Here is a 19356-nt window from a genome sequence, read left to right on the forward strand (position 1 = left end):
TTATTTGTTCAGTTTGATTTGTGTGGCCATCCACTAGTTATACAACTTTGGTTAACTAACATCCAGTTAAAAAACAGATTAAAACACCTATGAGCTCTAAAAATCGGGGCTTGTTTTAAAGGTGTATTTTTATGACTTAATTATCCTGCCTCCAAGCATTTTAGGGCACATTAAAAGATTGTGCATTAAAAATCCATAATTACTGAAAAGCAGTTGTTTACTTTCTAAAGTTAAAAAAAATTAAAAACCAAGCAAAACCGCCCACCAGGTTTACTGCTGGCACAGTTGTATCTACATCTGGAAGAGTTTTGAGGGTGCTACCAAAATAGCTATCAAGTAAACTAAACATGAGACTCAAATTATAGCCTTGATTGCTTTTGAACTTGAGAGTTTTGCTACCGAGCTCCGTCCTACAGTGCAGCTGAGACATTGGTAGAACCACAAAGCAGCTTTAAGGCAAATCTGGTTCATCTCGGACTTTCAGCAAATAAGGGTGAAAGACACATCAATGCAAATTCTTTATTTTAAAAAAGTCTTTTTTAAAAAAAAAAAAAACAGTTTTCAGAAAACATTTATTTAAAACAAAAGAATAGGCAGAGAGGGCAAAAACCTATTTTATCTCCTGTTTATAGTCCAACTTCAGTATAGAACTATTTACAATTCTGGTCCAAAGACAATATACAAACAATATACAATTCCGGTTCAAAGACAAGTTTATTTACAGAACCTGTAACCCAGTAGTTCTAGTATAGTTTAAGGCACCTTGAGTGCACACTTTGAGTGTACAGCATAGTTTTGGCATGTTCTCAGAGAGAACGTCCTGTCTCAGAAAATAAGGTTGGTTTTTTTTAGGCTGCAGTAAACCTCAAATACAGCTTATATTTGGGGCATGGTCAGTTATTTACATATAGCCAGCCCTTTGTCTCTTCTCTGTCGTCAGCCATTTCGATCCTCAGGCCAGAAGTGATCTGTGGATCATTTTGTTTTGTACTGCATTCTTCAGGCCTGCCACGGCCAAGTCAAAGTCATTTTTTATAGTATCCAGCCAGCAGGTGCTGGGGTGGCTCCCTTCTTTTTTTGCCGATCATTCTCAGCTCAATTCAAGTGAGTCGGTTCTGATGATAAGACCAAAGTATGACAGCCGCGGTTTTGACTTCAAGTAATCGTAGGGTGAGGATTGGCCAAGGAATTTTTTGCTTGGTTTTTTTTTGTTATTTTTGTGTGCATAGTCAAGTCCAGCACCACAGTTTAAAAGTGTCCACACTTTTATCTGCTTTCTTTTTTTGGAAGTCCAGTTTTCACAGTCATAAATAACAATTCTAACTTTATTGGCTTAACTAATATGCATATTTGATTGTCAGGCTGCAGACATTGCAGTTGTTCCAAGTACTCTGGTTGTCTTTATATCTCAGGGCTGCAGTCACCCAGTTTGGTCTCTTCTCCATCCTATAAATCATTCTCGGCACAATTCATATGAGTCGGTTTTGATGATAAGACCAAAGTATGATAGCCTTGGTTTTGGCTTCAAATGACATTTTGGGTAAGGGTCAGTCAAGGAATTTTTTTGGTGGGGGTATTATTGTAGGGCGAGGGTTGGTCAAGGATTTTTTTTTTGTTTGTTTGTTTGTTGTAGGGTGAGGGTCGGGGTCAAGGAATTTTTGCAGTTCTTCCAAGTGCTCTGGTGGTCTTTCTGCAGTCCTTCTCCATAAATAATAAGCCCTGTTTTTCCACGGGGAAACAACAAGTCAGTCGGGTGCTTGGCTCTCTAGGAAGCACCAAAACCAGCTGGCTTCCTCGGGTCAGGGTTCAGTCCAAGTATATTTTCTGGACATAGTAGTACCAGCTACTAGATTCCCCCCCCCTCCACCCCGTCCAGCCCCCACTCTGATCACCAGGCATCAAGCCACAGTTGTTAGAAGGCTACTGATGTCTCTTCATATGCAATGCCAGGTGATCAGAGCGGGAGAAAGACCGGTCGCAGAGGTGGCACTCAAATGGACGATGGCCAGTATGTTTTCGATAATGTCGGGTCAGTTCATCGGAGCGAGCAAACTTCCATCCGCACCCTTCCCAGTTGCAGTGGTAGGGTTTCTCACCTGTTTGGGGAGAAGAGGGGAAAAAATGATATGAGTGACCACCAGACTTGGTCCTCCTTCTGAAGGAATCTCTCTCTCTTTAATTTATTAAACTTATATGCCTTCTAAATATATCTGTAAATGAGCCAAGGTGGCACAGTGGGTAGAGTGCAGTACTGCACGCCACTAAAGCTGACTGCTAGATCTGCAGGTCAGCGGTTCAAATCTCACCACCGGCTCAAGGTTGACTCAGCCTTCCATCCTTCCGAGGTGGGTAAAATGAGGACCCGGATTGTGGGGGCAATATGCCGGCTCTGTTAAAAAGTGCTATTGCTAACATGTTGTAAGCCACCCTGAGTCTAAGGAGAAGGGTGGCATTAAAAAATTGAATAAATAAATCGAATAAATAAATCTACCTTGCTCTTTTATCCTAAGTAGGAAAGGCAGCCAAAGCATCGTTTTTTGTAAAAGTCAAAAAACCCTGTGGCTTTTTGACAGCTGTATACCTCACACCTGACCATTGTGATGTGCTCCCTCCTGCCATGTACTCCCACAGGGCAGGTGGAATACCCCATTATGACCTCAGCTATCCCAGCATAACTATCCCTCCTTCTGTGTTCACCTCTCCAGAATTGTATGCAAACCTCAGGGGGCAATGGGGCGATGGAGCAGCGACTCCCCTGAAACTTTCCAATTGAAAAGTGAGCTGCAGCTTCCCTTTAAACCTACCAGCTTCATGGAAATAAATGCGTGGCCAAACTACTTCTCAGTCCCTTAGGTTCAAATCCTTGCCTTCCCTTTCCCTCCTATGATGCAATAAAGCGATGCCTTACCTGTGTGTGTTCGAAGGTGCGCCTTGAGATGGGAGCTCTTGGTGTAGGTTTTCCCGCAGCCCTCATAAGTGCACGTGTGCGTGGCAGTCCGTTTGCGAGATGAAGAGCGGCGTCCCCTCCTTGATTTGGGTTCCAGCATTTCCAGTGGGGAGGCAGGTGGGGTGAGGAGGGTCCTGGAGGCGGAGGCCTGACAGGGGAGGCTCTCGTCAAAGAGTCCATAAGGAGAGGGTCCTTGGGGGTACTGAGGCTGGGGAAAGTCTGGGTAGTAGCCCTGCTGGGAGAGAGGCATCAACTGTCCCTGGCGCTTGGTGACCATCAGCAGGTCATCGGGGCTCAGGGGAGGGGTCTCTGCACAAGGCAGCTGGGGAGAGCCAGACAGCATGCAGGGGGTCGGTGGGTTCTCCCGCTTGATGTTGGTGCAAATCTGGGACTGGCCCAGGCCTGGCAGAGCCTCGTAAGCGTCCACTTCAGGTTCCGGTTTAATATTGTCCTGGAAGCATGAGGCAATGCCCACGAAGTAATACCCTTGGGGGAAATCCCCCACGTCCAAGTCGGAGGGCTCCCCTTCGGAAGGGTAAAGGGCGCTGTAGGGCGCGGGTGTGCGAGTCTCCACTGGGCTGTAGAAGCCCGTGGAATTGACGGAGAAATAATCGCCCGGCCTGGCGTAATCTCCGCGTGGCATGTCCGAGAGGCTGTTGTCACTGCTGCCCATGGAGAGGACGAGATCCAACACGGTGCTCAGCTCTTCGTCCCTGATTGGGGGGATGCCTTCCATCCTGGACCGCAGGTCGGGCAAGGGGCAGTGGCTGACCGGCATCGCAGCTTCCAAGCCGCAGGACCATTGCTGGGAGGGGAGAGAAGAAGCAGCCCGCAGTTAGTGGATTGACCTGAGACACTGGCCTGACCCAGGGAGGGTCCTCCTCTCCCCCCCCCCAAAAAAAATTCACCTCACAAAAATTCACCTCACAAAGGAGTGACAGAGGGCGCCTTCCCACAAACCCACCACGCTCCTGCGAGAGGAAACCCCCCCCCCCACGAAGGGAGTCACCCCTCCTCAGAGTTAAGCGGGGCCATCTCTCGGGTTTCAACGGACTCCCCCCCCCAGGCGAAGGGAATCCAAAGCTTTTCCCCCGAAGCAGCGGAGTCTCTGAGCGTGTGCAGAGCGCGCGCCGTTCCCCCACCCCTCCCCCCACCCCCGGCTCCCCACCATCTGTGGAGCCAACTCACTTGGGAAAATGGGCGGCTGTCCGCCTTGCGGAAAGAGGCGAACGACGGTAAACCGGAGGCCGGCAAAGCCATGTCTGCCTCGGGATCGCCCTCTCCAAATTCTCTTCCCGGCAGCGCTGTGGAAGGCCTGGCCGGCGGCGGAGAGCTTATAAGACGCGCCGAGCTAGCGGGCAGGCCAATGGCGCGACCGGAGGAAATACGTCTCCGAGGGGGGGGGGCGCTCGGGGGACGTACAGAGATCACTCCTGCCTCTTCGAGGAGGCCTAAATTTAGCTCCCCTATAAAAGGAGTATCGCCAGAGTTGGGACGGAGCGGAGGAAGGCGCTCCGGCCGCTGGTCTTCGGGCCGTGGCTAATCCCTACCCGGCATCACCGGGATCTTGTCGCCCGTGGTGGGGCGAACCAAAGGCTCGAGTTGCGCGGGACTCAGCAACGGGAAGACTCCCCCACCCGGTTTAGGGTGTGTGTGTTAGGTGTTAATCAGCAAGAGTTTTCTATGTAGATACCACGAAACGAAAAGTTTTTCGGAGCTCGTGTGAAGCGATACCGCTCCCAAATGCCTCTAGGTACCGGCACCCCATTATCCTCTTTATCCCCCCGGCAACGGCTTGAAAGCTTCATTTTGACGTGGCGGGGGGGGGGGACAAGAGGTGACGTCTTTCAACCTCCCCCAAAAAAACAACGCTGAGGGGAGAGGGGACCCCGATACGTCGCAAGCGTGATCGTGTCCTCCCGGGTTAAAGGGGAACCCAGCTAGTCCTGGGGAGGTTAAATCCTGGAGCAAAAATGGAATAAAAGCTGCTTGTTGGACGGTTGAAGGGCGGCGTGGAAATCTAATAAACAAACAAACAAACGCCCGCTTGCCTTTCCTCCCAAAGGGGGGGGAAGCCCTCCGCGCTTCAATATGAGGTCTCGAGGGGCTTCAAACGGCTGGATCGGGTTCCTGAAACGAAGCCGGAGGGAGGGGGGGGGAGAGAACGAAGTTTCAGCGGGGAGAGGAATCCCGGCCAATGGGTCTCTTTGGGGTTTGGAAGGGGCTTCTCCTTCGCTTCTTTCCTATAATAGCATTTAGACTTTGCAGCCCTCTCTAAATGCTTTACAGAATCAGCCTATTGCCCCCCAACAACCTGGCTCCTCATTTTACCCACCATGGAAGGCTGAGTCAAGATACCCTTACCGCCCCTTCTACTCTCAGCTACGGGCCAGAACAACGGAATGTTAATTATGGGGCCGGGACTGGATTTGCAAACGCTTGGGGGGGGGGGGGGAGAGAGAAAGGCGGGAGAGTTTTGTTTTGGTTGTGGAGAGAACGAAAACGAGCGGGCGGCGTGTAAACAAAAGGGCGCTGAGGTGATTTGTGATTTGGCGGCGATGTCACGGAGGCGAACTTTTTTGGGGAGGGGAGAACAGGGAAGGGCGGCGAGATGATCCCCCTCCTCGCTTCCAGGTCCTCGAAAGCTGAGGCGGCGGTTTGAGCTCCTCGTACGAGGCGATGCCTGGCCGCCACCGCTATTCATTCTTGCCCGAGGCCCCGTCCGGCCAAATCCGAGGCTACAGATCTAGGAACGTTTTGCCAGCGCGCCAAAAAGGGGGTGCGGAGAGGGGCAGCCTGACAAAATATGGCCCGCGGGCTGAGGTTTGTGGGGGGGGGGATAGTTAGAAGAGAGGAAAGAAGGGATCGGGCCGGTCTGTCAAACTCAAATCTCTGCGGATGTCAATCCGGACCCGAAATCTGTGCCTGGGAGTCGAAACGGGGAATATTCCGTTATCTCCTCCCTCCCTCCCCACCCGCCCCAGAACTTTTTTCAGACGGCGAGACGGTAGTTTTGTCCTGGAGAAAAAGGGTTACGTTCTCAAACTATAGATCAGTGTGTCCCAACCGTGACAACTTGAAGATATTTGGACTTCAACTTCCAGAATTCACCAGCCAGCGAATGCTGGCTGGGGAATTCTGGGAGTTGAAGTCCAAATATCTTCAAGTTGTCAAGGTTGGGAAACACTGCTATAGATAATAGGTTGGGGGGAGGGAGCCCTTGGACGTCTACGAATTGGACCGTACAATAATAATAGCATTTAAACTTATATGCCGCTTCGTAGTGCTTTGACAGCCCTCTCTAAGCGGTTTACAGAGTCCACCCATTGCCCCCAACACTCTGGGTCCTCGTTTTGCCCAACTCCGAAGGATGGAAGGCTTGAGCCGGTGGTGAGACTCGAACTGCTGAACTAGAGTTGGGCAGTTAGCTGGAGTAGCCCTGCAGCGCTGCACTCTAACCCCCTGCCCCACCTCGCTTCTATAGCCGCACAGGGATCGGAAGTTACCTGAAAGGGCATCTAGTCGAGCCCCCTTGCCGAAGCGGGGCGGGGGAATCGCTGTCCCCGATTTTCAAGGCTCTGTGGGCGCTCCCGCCTCCCACCCAGACGAGGGGCTTCGTTTAACGGCGCGGAAAGTGGGGGGGGGCTCTTGCGGGTTTCCATTTCGAAAAAAGCGTTGGGCACGTGCTCTTCCCTCCCCTCCCCATCTCATTCTACTAGTGGGCTGAGCCTTTATTGGCACTGATAAGAATGGCTCCTCTGGGTTGCTTCTCCGTTCTCCCCTGCGTCTGCCTTCTCTCTCGCTGGCCTTTCCCCCAGATGCTCCTCCTGCATCTTCTCTCCTCCGCCTTTCCTCCCTGCCCCTAACCGAGCGGAGTCCCCGGTCCCTTTCCTCCTCCCTCCGTCCCTGGACGATGCCCCCTTCTCTTCCCATCCCTCTTTCTCCCTTTCTTTATCTCTCTCGTCTCCCTCTTCTCTCCCTCTCTCTTTCTGTCTCTCCCTCTTCTCTTTCTCTCTCCGTCTCCCTCCCTCTTTCTCTCTCTCCCTCTTCTCTCCCTCTCTCTTTCTCTCTCCGTCTCCCTCTCTCCATCCCTCTTCTCTCCCTCTCTCTTTCTCTCTCCGCCTCCCTCTCTCCATCCCTCTTTCTCCCTCTCTCTTTCTCTCTCTCTATCTCTCTCCTCCTGGCTGGAGGATTTGGGGAGTTGGAGTCCACAAGTCTTAAAGTTGCCAAGTTTGAAGACCTTGGTTCTAGTCTGCCCTTGTACTATTTCCTGTATTTTATCTTAGGATAAAATATCTCTCCCTCTCTCTTTCTCTCCCTCTCCCTCCCTCCCCATTCTCTCTCTCTCTCTCTTTCCTTCCCTCCCCTCCCTCTCCCTCCCTCTTCCTATTTCTCTCTCCCTCTCTTTCTCTCTCTCCACCCTTCTCCCTATTCTCTGTGTATGTTTGTGTGCTTGCGTGGATGTGTGCAGCGCCTGGGATGGATGGGAGCTTTCCTGAAGCTGCCGGGCGATTCCTTCACGTCGCCGTCCCTTGTTTTCCCCCCAGCTCCACGTTGCAAACCCCCGGCGCGGCTCCGGCCTCCGCCGAAAACACGGTCTCCAAGGCAACGGCCAAACTCGCCCGTCCCCCGCCCGCGCGGAGTGAACTTGCCCCGCGGTGATGTCAGGCTGGCGTGGAAGAGTTCACTGGCGAGCACTGATTGCCTTCGGGCGGAGTCGCCCGGTTGCCTAGTACACAAAGCGCCGTGAGTCATGCCTCCAGCATCTCACACTTGGGCCATTCCTTGCAACGGCTGCTGGGGGGGGACGGGGACACATACACACAACTCTCTCTCTCGAGCAAAGACGATCCAGGGACGGCGGTGGTGCTGAAGGTCCGTCCTCCGAGCTTTGTGGGTTGGTTACACCTGGCTAGGTAACATCTTCGGCGGAGTTTTAGTGCGATCCGCTGAAGAGGTTTTGCCTAGCCCGGTAACGAAACCTTCGGAAACCAACCCGCAAACTCCGGAGAACGAACTTTCACCCTCATCTTAAACCCGAGCTGCAGATAATCGCCGCTGTTGCAAAACACGGTTTTAGCTCCTCTGCAAAAGCTGCAGCTAACTAAATGTCAGAAGCATCCGGTGCAAAAAAAAGTCCCTTGCCCGTGAACTCAAAATAACATGATTTTCGGTGTTGGGTCTATCTATCTATCTATCTATCTATCTATCTATCTATCTATCTATCTATCTATCTATCTATCTATCATCTATCTATCATCTATCTATCTATCTATCATCTATCTATCTATCTATCTATCTATCTATCATCTATCTATCATCTATCTATCATCTATCTATCTATCATCTATCTATCTATCTATCTATCATCTATCATCTCATCTATCATCTATGTATCTATGTATCTATCTATCATCTATCTAGCTATCATATCTATCTATCTATCATTTATCTATCTATCTATCATCTATCTCTCTATCTATCATCTATCTATCATCTATCTATCATCTATCTATTATCTATCTAGCTATCATTTATCTATCTATCTATCATCTATCTATCTATCTATCATCTATCTATCATCTATCTATCTATCATCTATCATCTCATCTATCTATCATCTATGTATCTATGTATCTATCTATCATCTATCTAGCTATCATATCTATCATCTATCTAGCTATCTATCTATCATTTATCTAGCTATCTATCTATCATCTATCTCTCTATCATCTATCTATCATCAATCTATCATTTATCTATCTATCTATCTCTCTATCTATCATCTGTCTATCATCTATCTATCATCTATCTATCTATCTATCTATCTATCATCTATCTATCATCTATCTATCTATCATCTATCTATCTATCTATCATCTATCTATCATCTATCTATCTATCATCTATCATCTATCTATCTATCATCTATCATCTCATCTATCTATCATCTATGTATCTATGTATCTATCTATCATCTATCTAGCTATCATATCTATCTATCTATCTATCTATCATTTATCTATCTATCTATCATCTATCTCTCTATCTATCATCTATCTATCATCTATCTATCATCTATCTATTATCTATCTAGCTATCATTTATCTATCTATCTATCATCTATCTATCTATCTATCTATCATCTATCTATCATCTATCTATCTATCATCTATCATCTCATCTATCTATCATCTATGTATCTATGTATCTATCTATCATCTATCTAGCTATCATATCTATCATCTATCTAGCTATCTAGCTATCATTTATCTAGCTATCTATCTATCATCTATCTCTCTATCATCTATCTATCATCAATCTATCATTTATCTATCTATCTATCTCTCTATCTATCATCTGTCTATCATCTATCTATCATCTATCTATCTATAATTTATCTATCTTTCTATCTATCATCTATCTATCTATCATCTATCTATCATCTATCTATCTATCTATCTATCTATCATCTATCTATCTATTTATCTATCTATCTATCATCTATCTCTATCTATCATCTATCTCTCTATCTATCTATCTATCTTTCTATCTATCTATCATCTATCTATCTATCTATCATCTATCTAGCTATCATATCTATCTATCATCTATCTAGCTATCATTTTATCTGTCTATCTATCATCTCTCTATCATCTATCTATCTATCATCTATCTATCTATCTATCTATCTATCATCTAATCTATCTATATCTCTTGCCTTTCTGTTGAATGCACAGGGCAGGGAGCACCAATGGTATCCAGGTACACAAATTCTCATTTTGCCCTCCTCAACAGGAACCTTGTAAGGTAGGTTGGGCTGTGATTGACTGACCTGGTGCCATCTAAGAGATGTTTCTGCAGAAACGATTTTCAACCTGGATTCCTGCCTACAGAAAAGCCTCTGTCTACTAAAGCAGTGATTCTCAACCTGGGGGGGTTCCTCATTGCTTATTTGACCCCTATGACAACCATTAAGTGTTGTACCTCATGATTCTTGACAAATGTATATTTTTCTTTTATGTATGCTGAGAGCCTATGCACCAAAGACAAATCCCTTATGTGTGCAATCACACTTGGCCAATCAAGAATTCTAATTCTAAGTTTTTAAGAAGAAATCCGGGAACTATTTATCTGAAATTGTAGAGAGTTTCCTGCCAGAGCAGGGGCTGGACTAGAAAACCTTCAAGGTCCCATCCAACTATGCGATTCTGAAACAATCCCTTCTGATATTTGCTTCGTTGGACAGCCCATAAGCTACAACAGCCCTTTCACATAGCTGTTACACGTCTATGTCAACTGTTGTTGGTGTCCTCATATTGGCAGCCCTTGGAAGATTCCTGATAATCCCTATGCACCTTACTTTAAGCCTACTCCCACATTCGTCAAAGACCGTAATGAAGAGCAGATCCCATGGCTTTAGCATTACTCACTTTTTTCCTTCTCTCTCTCTCTCTTTTTTTTTTTGCCTTTATTTACCATTTTTCCCAATGAAGCATTCTGGAGAATTCAGCTGTTTGCACTCTTGTCTGTATTTTGAGTTGGCCTCATAGCAGTGTTATGACTTTTTGCTTTTTCTAACGTTTGATATAAATGTTTCAGCGATCCTGTTTTAAACAGCACGATGGTGGTCAGCAGCCAGATTGCTTTAAGAAGCTCGCAAGCCAAGTAATAAAGATTCTTGTCTTTCCTCCCTTCTGTGTCTCCAGCATTTGATTTTTCAGAGCCCTGTTGTCTTTGTATATTTTCTTGATTAGATTAGATTAGATTTGATTTATTGGATTTATATGCTGCCCCTCTCCGTAGACTCGGGGCGGCTCACAACAATGGGAAACAAAACATAGTAACAAATCTAATATTTTGCAATCTAAACTACAGTTTTAAGTTAAAAAATCCAAAAAAGCCCCAATATATAAAAAACAAGCACACAATCGAATCATACACAAAAAATACATGGGCAAGGGGGAGATGTTTCAATTCCTCCATGCCTGACGGCAGAGGTGGGTTTTAAGGAGTTTCCGAAAGGCAAGGAGGGTGGGGGCAATCCTAATCTATGGGGGGAGCTGGTTCCAGAGAGTTGGGGCCGACACAGAGAAGGCTCTTCCCCTGGGGCCCGCCAACCAACATTGTTTAGTTGACGGGGCCTGGAGAAGGCCCACTCTGTGGGACCTAATCGGTCGCTGGGATTCATGCGGCAGAAGGCGGTCTTGGAGATATTCTGGTCCGATGCCATGAAGGGCTTTAAAGGTCATAACCAACACTTTGAATTGTGACCGGAAATTGATCAGCAACCAATGCAGACTGCGGAGTGTTGGTGTAACATGGGCATCCCCCGGGAAGCCCATGACTGCTCTCGCGGCTGCATTCTGCACGATCTGAAGTTTCCGAACACTTTTCAAAGGTAGCCCCATGTAGAGAGCGTTACAGTAGTCGAACCTCGAGGTGACTGCTTTGCGCATATGCAGTGGGTAAAATCTCTGTGTAAAATATGGTAAGCAGAGTCTCGCATTGCCTTTGCGACTGGCTCTCCAACAACTATCAGGCACAAGCGAACCGGGAGCACTTCACCCCTGCCTCCTTTATTATTTTTATAAACAATTCAAGATGGCGAACACACTCACAATACTCCTTTCCGCCTCCTATTTTTCCCCACAAGAAGAACTTTGTGGGGCCGGATGGGCTAAGAGAAAGTGACTGGTCCCAAAGCTGGCTTTCATATCTAAGGTAAAGGTTGCCCTCACACATACGTGCTAGTCATTCCCGACTCTAGGGGGCGGTGCTCATCTCTGTTTCTAAGCCGAAAGTCAGCGCTCTCTGATTCTCTGATCATGTGGCCGGCATGACTAAAGGCTGAAGGCGCACAGAACGCTGTTATGTTTCCAGCAAGGTAGGCCCTGATATTTCTACTTGCATTTTTTCATGCTTTCAAACTGCTAGGTTGGCAGAGGCTGGGGCAAGTAACGGGAGCTCACTCCGTTACAAGGCGCTAGGGATTCAAACTGCCGAACCGCTCTGAGAGACAAGCCGCTCAGCTACCACGTCTCGATTGAGCCGCTGCGTCCCCCTTCATATCTAAGGCGGGACTACAACTCACCATCTTCTGGTGATTGACCCCAAGTCACCCAGTCGGCTTTCATATCTGAGGCAGGACTGGAACTCACCGTCGCCTGGTCATTGGTCCAAAGTCACCCACTCTTTGGCTTTCGTGCCGAATGTGGGGTTAGAACTCTCAGTCTCCTGGGTTCTAGTCTGGTGTCTTAAACATTCGGTCAACTGACAGAACGAACAGAGGAGAGACAGGTATGATGTCCCTTAAGGCAATGTTTCCCAACCTTGGCAACTTGAAGATATTTGGACTTCAACTCCCAGAATTCCCCAGCCAGCATTCACTGGCTGGGGAATTCTGGGAGTTGAAGTCCAAATATCTTCAAGCTGCCAAGGTTGGGAAACACTGCCTTAAGGCATTAGGAGAGTCAGACCAACATTGCGGCTTGATACTGGATTGGATAAAACAGAATTGGGTAACATTTTCCAGTTCTTGTAGGGGGGGATGCAATTATGACATCTGGGACTGTAGAAATTACAGCCAATTGCTATATTTTTCAGAATATGGGTCTAGAAAGCTTAGAACTACGGTGCCTAAAACACGATTTAAGTATTGCCCACAAGATCATATGCTGCAACGTCCTACCAGTCAATGACTACTTCAGCTTCAACCGCAACAACACAAGAGCACGCAACAGATTCAAACTTAATATTAACCGCTCCAAACTTGACTGTAAAAAATATGACTTTAACAATCGAGTTGTTGAAGTGTGGAACTCATTACCGGACTCAGTAGTGTCAACCCCTAACCCCCAACATTTCTCCCTTAGACTATCCACGATTGACCTCTCCAGGTTCCTAAGAGGTCAGTAAGGGGCGTACCTAAGTGCACTAGCCTGCCTTTCGTCCCTTGTCCAATTGTCTTTCCTTTATCTCATATATCATATCTATTTTCTTCCTTTCATATATCTTCTCTCTTTTTACATATTGTCTGTGTATATATTACTTCATGTCTATTCTCTTCCATATGTATTGTGTATTGGACAAATGAATAAATAAATAAATAAATAAAATAAATAAAAATATAAGACGCACCTCCCCCCCTCCCCCCCCCCACACTAAAAGAGGCCGAAAATTTGGGTGTGTCTTATGCTCCAAATGTAGCTTTTGGGAAGATTTTTTCTCCCAGCCCTGACAAAGTGCTAACGATCTTCCCAGTTTACAGAGTTTTTTTCATTGCTACTCCAAAGTTTTTTTCCAGCCCTAAGTCTCTGCAGGCTTGTTTTCATTGCTATTCCATCGGAAAAAGGTTTTTTTCAGTCCTAATTAGGGGATAAAATGATGTGCTGAAGCTGACCAGACTAAGGACATTAACCAGCTGAATATCTGGTAGGCATAGTTCCCTCTAAGCTGAGCAGTGAGCAATCGCTCACTTAAAAATCATCATCAACTCAGAGTTTTCCAAACCTGCCCAGAAGCCGAGAGGGAAAGAGTGAGAGGGAAGGAGAGAGAGAGGAAGAGAGAGAAACAGATAGAAAAAAGAGAGGAAGGAAAAGAGAAAGAAAAAGAATGGGAGTAAGGAAGAGAGAAAGAAAATCAAAATCTAGTTTGAAACTAGCTCAACTATTTAAGTGGCATTTTGGTATTGATAGAGTTGCCCTATTATGAGCTCACTGTTATAGAGACACAGTACAGTATTTTATTTTGAAATTCTCTGAGGCAAAAGAGGGGGGGGGGTTTGTTTATTTATTTATTTATTATTTATGTGCTGCCCAGTCCCAAAGGGACTGCCGCTCAGACACTATACTTTTCCGCCCACCCCCCCAAAAAAGTAGAGGGAACACTGCTGGTAGGTAGATTTATTTCTCTCCCTATTTGCCTCTCCCAACACTAAGGTGCATCTTATATTCTGAAAAATACAGTAGTTAAGTTGCCTTGTGGTGGCTTCATCAGAATTCTTATGAACAATTTTTTAAAAATGTGGATGCTATGAAAGTGAAACTTCACATTGCACATCATACCCGTGAATCATGGTTTCCCTACTGGGTATTTATACATAATGTCACTGGTATCCTGTGATTGAGTTTTCTCTGTTCTACACTGTGACGAAAACTTGGTGATTTTCAGTTTTCTCTTCCAACAGAAGACCAATGCAGGCACCGGAGTTAGCGAGAATTTGTGATGTTCTTGCAAGGGGCAGAGATGAGATAAGCAAATAGCATAAGCGGGTTCCGCGCCTTTGAACTGCCTACAATCAGTGCTTCTCAATCGCAGCAATTTTAAGATACATGGACTTCAACTCCCAGAATTCCCCAGCCAGTATAGCCAGCAATTCTGGCAAGGTCACAATAAGGCAATTGAACCAATTGGCTGTAATTCCTATACGTAAGACCTGGATTCCAGATCTAGCTGGCTGGGGGATCCTGGGAGTGTATTTATTTATTGTTTTATATACAATTCAAAAAAATTAAGGAAACACTTAAAACAACAGAATATAACTCCAAGTAAATCAAACTTCTGGGAAATCAAACTGTCCACTTAGGAAGCAACACTGATTGACAATCAATTTCATTTTGTCGTCAGCACATTCAACTTTGTACAGAACAAAGTATTCAATGAGAATATTTTGTTCATTCAGATCTAGGATGTGGTCTTTGAATGTTCCCTTCTCTTTTTTTTTAGCAGTGTACAGTGGTACCTCTACTTACGAACTTAATTCGTTCCATGACCAGGTTCTTAAGTAGAAAAGTTTGTAAGAAGAAGCAATTTTTCCCATAGGAAACAATGTAAAAGCAAATAACGTGTGTGATTGGGGAAACCACAGGGAGGGTGGAGGCTGTTTCCTCCCAGGAGATTCCTAGAGAGGCCCCATGGAGGCTTCTCCCTGCCTTTTCCAGTTAGTTTTGGAGGGAACACCCGGTTCTTATCTAGAAAAGTTCATAAGTAGAGGGGTTCTTAGGTAGAGATACCACTGTATTTCATATTCCTTCTAGAGTGGATTTCCCCCCTTCTAAATGTCCAGGTTAATGAACTAAACACCAATAAGGGCCCACATAGATATACCCGGAGTGCCAATCAGCTGTTAGTTAGTGACATTACAAGCAGTCCTTGGCTTTACATCCATTTATTTAATGACCCTTCTAAGTTACAATGGCACAAGTTGGGGGGGAAGAATTTATGATCAGTCCTTGTACTCACAATCATCACAGTAGGCCATGGAGAATTGTCTCAAAATGAGTTGACCATGGCGAATTGGCTATGATGGATTGGCTGTGGAGAGTTGTCCCGTTCTGATCCCTGTGGATCAGACAGGGATAGCCAGAGGGATGGATGTGGCCTGGGGGAGGAGGATCATAAAATGCCCAGATGTATTCTCAAAGAGGAGTCTCCTTGGCAACTTTAAGCCTGGCGGACTTCAACGCTCAGAATTGCTGGCTTAAAGGTTGTCACAGTTGGAGATCCCTGTTCTAGAAGGATGGATACAGGAAGAATTGGCTGGTGACTCAAGGCTTGCAGCCCTATCTCGACAGGGAGTCTCTACTCATGGTCACTCATGCCCTTATCACCTCGAGGTTTGACTACTGCAATGCTCTCTACATGGGGCTACCATTGAAGAGTGTTCAGAAACTACAAATTGTGCAGAATGCAGCCGTGCGAGCAATAATAATAATAATAATAATAATAATAATAACAACAACAACAACAATAATAATAATTTATTAGATTTGTATTCCGCCCCTCTTCAAAGATTACCCATCATGTCCACATCTCTCCAACACTCTGCGGTCTGCACTGGCTGCCAATTGGTTTCCGGACTCAATTCAAAGTGTTGGTTATGACCTATAAAGTCCTTCATGGCATCGGACCAGAATACCTGCTGGATCACCTTCTGCCATATGAATCCCAGCAACCGGTCAGGTCCCACAGAGTCGGCCTTCTCCAGGTCCCATCAACTAAACAATGTCATTTGGCGGGGCCTAGGGGGAAGAGCCTTCTCTGTGGGGGCCCCGGCTCTCTCGAATCAGCTCCCCCCAGAGATTCGTACTGCCCCCACCCTCCTTGCCTTTCATAAGAGTCTAAAGACTCACCTATGCTGCCAAGCTTGGGGTTATTAGATTCTCCCCCCAGCTGAGGAATGTATAGTTTGTTTGTTGATTGAATGGTTACGTATGTATTTTAATTGGTTCTTTAGTTTTTTAGTTGTAACTGAATTTTAATTATTTGGATTTTGTTATATATTGTCTTTTTTATATTTATTTATTTATTTATTTATTCATTCATTCATTCATTCATTCATTCATTCATTCATTCATTCATTTATTTATTGGATTTGTATGCCGCCCCTCTCCAGAGACTCGGGGTGGCTAACGGCGACAATGAAACAGTGTACAATGGTATATATTGTAAGTGCTCGGAGAGGGGCGGCATATAAATCCAATAAACTTAAACTTCTACTTGCTCCGATGGTCAAATGCTGCCAATGGGGGAAGCGTTGAAGTCCTGCTGGCTCTCCCCCAGATAATCTCTAGTCACGCAGGGCCCCGTGTCACACTCCAAGCTGAGTCAGAAACCAGCGGTCTTTGAATTGTAGCACCTGCTGGGGTTGCCGCATTCCTGGGCTGAATTCATGGAAGTGTGAATCAGAGGCAGCTTTGCTTGCAGAAGGAAGGTGCCAATGGCTCTCTGGCGCTTTGGAAGCCAGGGGATTAATTACATCATATGCAAATGTAAATCCTATTGTCTTGACCTCCTTCTGGAAAGAGATGACAGGTTATCTCAGAAGTCTTGCTTCATAAATGCCCCAGGGCAGACTCCTATTCCTTAGTTCATTGCAGCAATTAAAAACCAATTCCGGAAAGCAAGTCCTGTTTGAATGAGAGGTTCCCACACAGGAGATTTCAGGCTTATGTCTTGCCAGCACGTTAACGCTCCTGTGTTTTAATTGTGGGGAGGCATGGTATTTTTCAGGTTGAATGCTGTAGGTGGCCTTTCAATGGGGGCGGGGGTCACATCCCAAGAAATATGCTAAAACGTCCTGCCTGTCGGCGACTACTTCAGCTTCAACCACAACAACACAAGAGCACACAACAGATTTAAACTTAATATTAACCGCTCCAAGCTTGACTGTAAAAAATATGACTTCAGCAACCGAGTTGTCGAAGCGTGGAACTCATTACAGGACTCCGTAGTGTCTTCCCCAAACCCCCAACACTTTACCCTTAGATTATCTACGGTTGACCTACCAGATTCCTAAGAGGTCAGTAAGGAGTGAGTACAAGTGCACTAGAGTGCCTTCCGTCCCCTGTCCTATTGCTCTCCTATATCTATATTTGTCGTCAGGCATGGGGGAACTGAGACATCTCCCCCGGGCATATACAATTTATGAATGGTATGTCTGTATGTATGTTTGTTTAGAAAATGGGTTTTTTAAAATATGTTTAAACTGTAATTTAGATTTGTTGTAAATTGTTTCACTTTGTTGTGAGCCGCCCCGAGTCTGCGGAGAGGGGCGGCATACAAATCTAAATAATAAATAAATAATAAATAAATAAATAAATATGTCCTATTCCTTTCTTCTATTCCTATATCTCTTCTTCTATTCTTTCATCGATATGTTCTATTACTATATCTTCTTTTCTATTATTTCTTAGATATATTTTACTGCGAGTATCTCCTCTATAACCTTCATCATGTATTTTACTATGTGTATATAGATATATACCCACTAAAACCCTCATTGTGTATTGGACAAAATAAATAAATAAATAAAAATAAAAATAAATAAAATGGGAAATCAAAACAAAATGGAGGCCATACTAGGAGGGAAATCAATAGGTTCTGACCATTCTGGAGAACTGGTAGTGGAAATTTTGAGTAGTTTGACTAACTGGCAAATACCACCTCTAGCTTACCCCAGGTGTGTGTGTGTGTTAGGAATGGAGATTTTGCAGTATCCTTCCCTTGCCACACCCACCAAGCCACGACCACCAAACCAGGCCCACAGAACTGGTATGGACCACTGGGCCATACCAAAACTAAAATGAAATTAATTTCCTATCCAATTATATATTTAATTTGTAAGTTGCTCGATACCCCAGTCCTCTGAGTGGTTCACAAGTTAAAACGTGCCAAATGCTTGCCAAATGGAAAACAAAATCCAGGCCTTTGAAGGGTCCTTCAAAATGCAGATCTCAAATGGAACCTCCTTCTTGAGGGCAGATGTTTCTAATGGGAAAGTGCACTTCCGGGGTTTCAATAGATGGCATTATCAACTGTTCTGTCGAGCTCTCTGGTAGAATCCTACCGAAAATGCACAGATACAATTTCAGACACACACACGTTTGAAAATTCAAAAAGATGTTCTTTATACCGAAAATTCAAATAAACTAAACGCTCTTTTTGTATAGCAAAGAGCACTCGTCTCCAAACAAATTGGTGATTTGTACAAGTCCCTTATCAGTTCTGTGATACTTAGCTTGCAGCTGTGAGGCAATTCACAGTCCTTCTTCTTTCACAAAGTGAAACACACTTGGCTCTGGTTTAGTTTCAAAGCGGGGGAAAATCAGCACACAAAGGTCAAAGTCAGCAAAGCAGTCACAAAACACAACCATCAGATAATCCTCCACAATGGCCAAACCCACAGGCTGCTGTTTATAGCAGCCTCACTAATTACCACAGCCCCACCCAACCACAGGTGGCCTCATTTTCTTTGATAATAATCTCTCAGTTGTTGCTGCCTATGCATTGCTCTCCGCATGCATGGCTGTATCATTAACTCTTGTTCTGAATCCAAGGAGGAGCTAGATAATTGATCTCCTTCTGAGCTGTCTGCCACACTCTCCTCCTCCCTGTCACTCATGTCTTCTTGGTCAGAGGAGCCTTCATCAGCAGATTCCACCGGGGGGGGGGCAAAACAGGCCTGCAGCATGTGGATGTCTCCCCCACATCCACAGTCCTTAGGGCAGGAGCAGGGCCAGAGCTAACCACAACATCAACCATCTGGGGACTCCAAGCACCAAGCTAGCAATGGAATCCAGTACTCCAGGCAGAGATGCTGCCAGGCAGTGGGGGGAAGGATCCTAGAAGTCATGCCAACTATTCCCTTAACCAATGGTTCTCAATCTGGGGGTCGCAGCCCCTTTGGGGGCCAAACAACTATTTCCCAGGGGTCGCCTAAGACCATGGGAAAAGACAAATTTCCCATGGTGTTAGGAACTAAAGCTTCTATTCTGGTGCCTTGGAGCATATGTTTACAATCCAACCAATCAGGCATTTACAGGGGGTGTATCCCTCTGACCCTCCTGCCAATCAGCTTAAAGTTCTGTTGGGAGAATTGCTAGACTTATGGTTGGGGGTCACCACAA

General features: G+C 45.6%; 1 protein-coding gene across 2 annotated transcripts; it reads right to left on the reverse strand.

Annotated features, from left to right (window-relative positions):
* Positions 1-505: 505 nt before the first annotated feature.
* On the reverse strand, positions 506-6730 carry KLF2 (KLF transcription factor 2). 2 transcript variants are annotated; one of them, XM_070748400.1, is made up of 3 exons: positions 6454-6730; positions 2909-3752; positions 506-2096 (listed from the first exon to the last, which is right to left on the reverse strand). In XM_070748400.1, exons 1-3 carry the CDS (start codon positions 6463-6465, stop codon positions 1921-1923), a joined length of 1032 nt encoding a protein of 343 aa, XP_070604501.1. In that variant the 5' UTR covers positions 6466-6730; the 3' UTR covers positions 506-1920. The 2 variants fall into 2 exon arrangements, with proteins under 2 accessions (XP_070604501.1, XP_070604493.1); XM_070748392.1 differs by lacking the exon at positions 6454-6730 and adding an exon at positions 4136-4944.
* Positions 6731-19356: the final 12626 nt, after the last annotated feature.

Source organism: Erythrolamprus reginae, chromosome 1, assembly GCF_031021105.1.
Source record: "Erythrolamprus reginae isolate rEryReg1 chromosome 1, rEryReg1.hap1, whole genome shotgun sequence".
NCBI classification, from domain to species: domain Eukaryota; kingdom Metazoa; phylum Chordata; class Lepidosauria; order Squamata; family Dipsadidae; genus Erythrolamprus; species Erythrolamprus reginae.

Excerpts from the sequence above, each read along its gene's own strand:
- KLF2 (XM_070748392.1), bottom strand. The coding sequence starts at position 4,207 with ATGGCTTTGCCGGCCTCCGGTTTACCGTCGTTCGCCTCTTTCCGCAAG. Across the intron at positions 3,753-4,135 it reads ACAGCCGCCCATTTTCCCAA|CAATGGTCCTGCGGCTTGGA; the intron begins GTGAGTTGGCTC and ends CTCCCCTCCCAG. Across the intron at positions 2,097-2,908 it reads GCACCTTCGAACACACACAG|GTGAGAAACCCTACCACTGC; the intron begins GTAAGGCATCGC and ends CTCCCCAAACAG.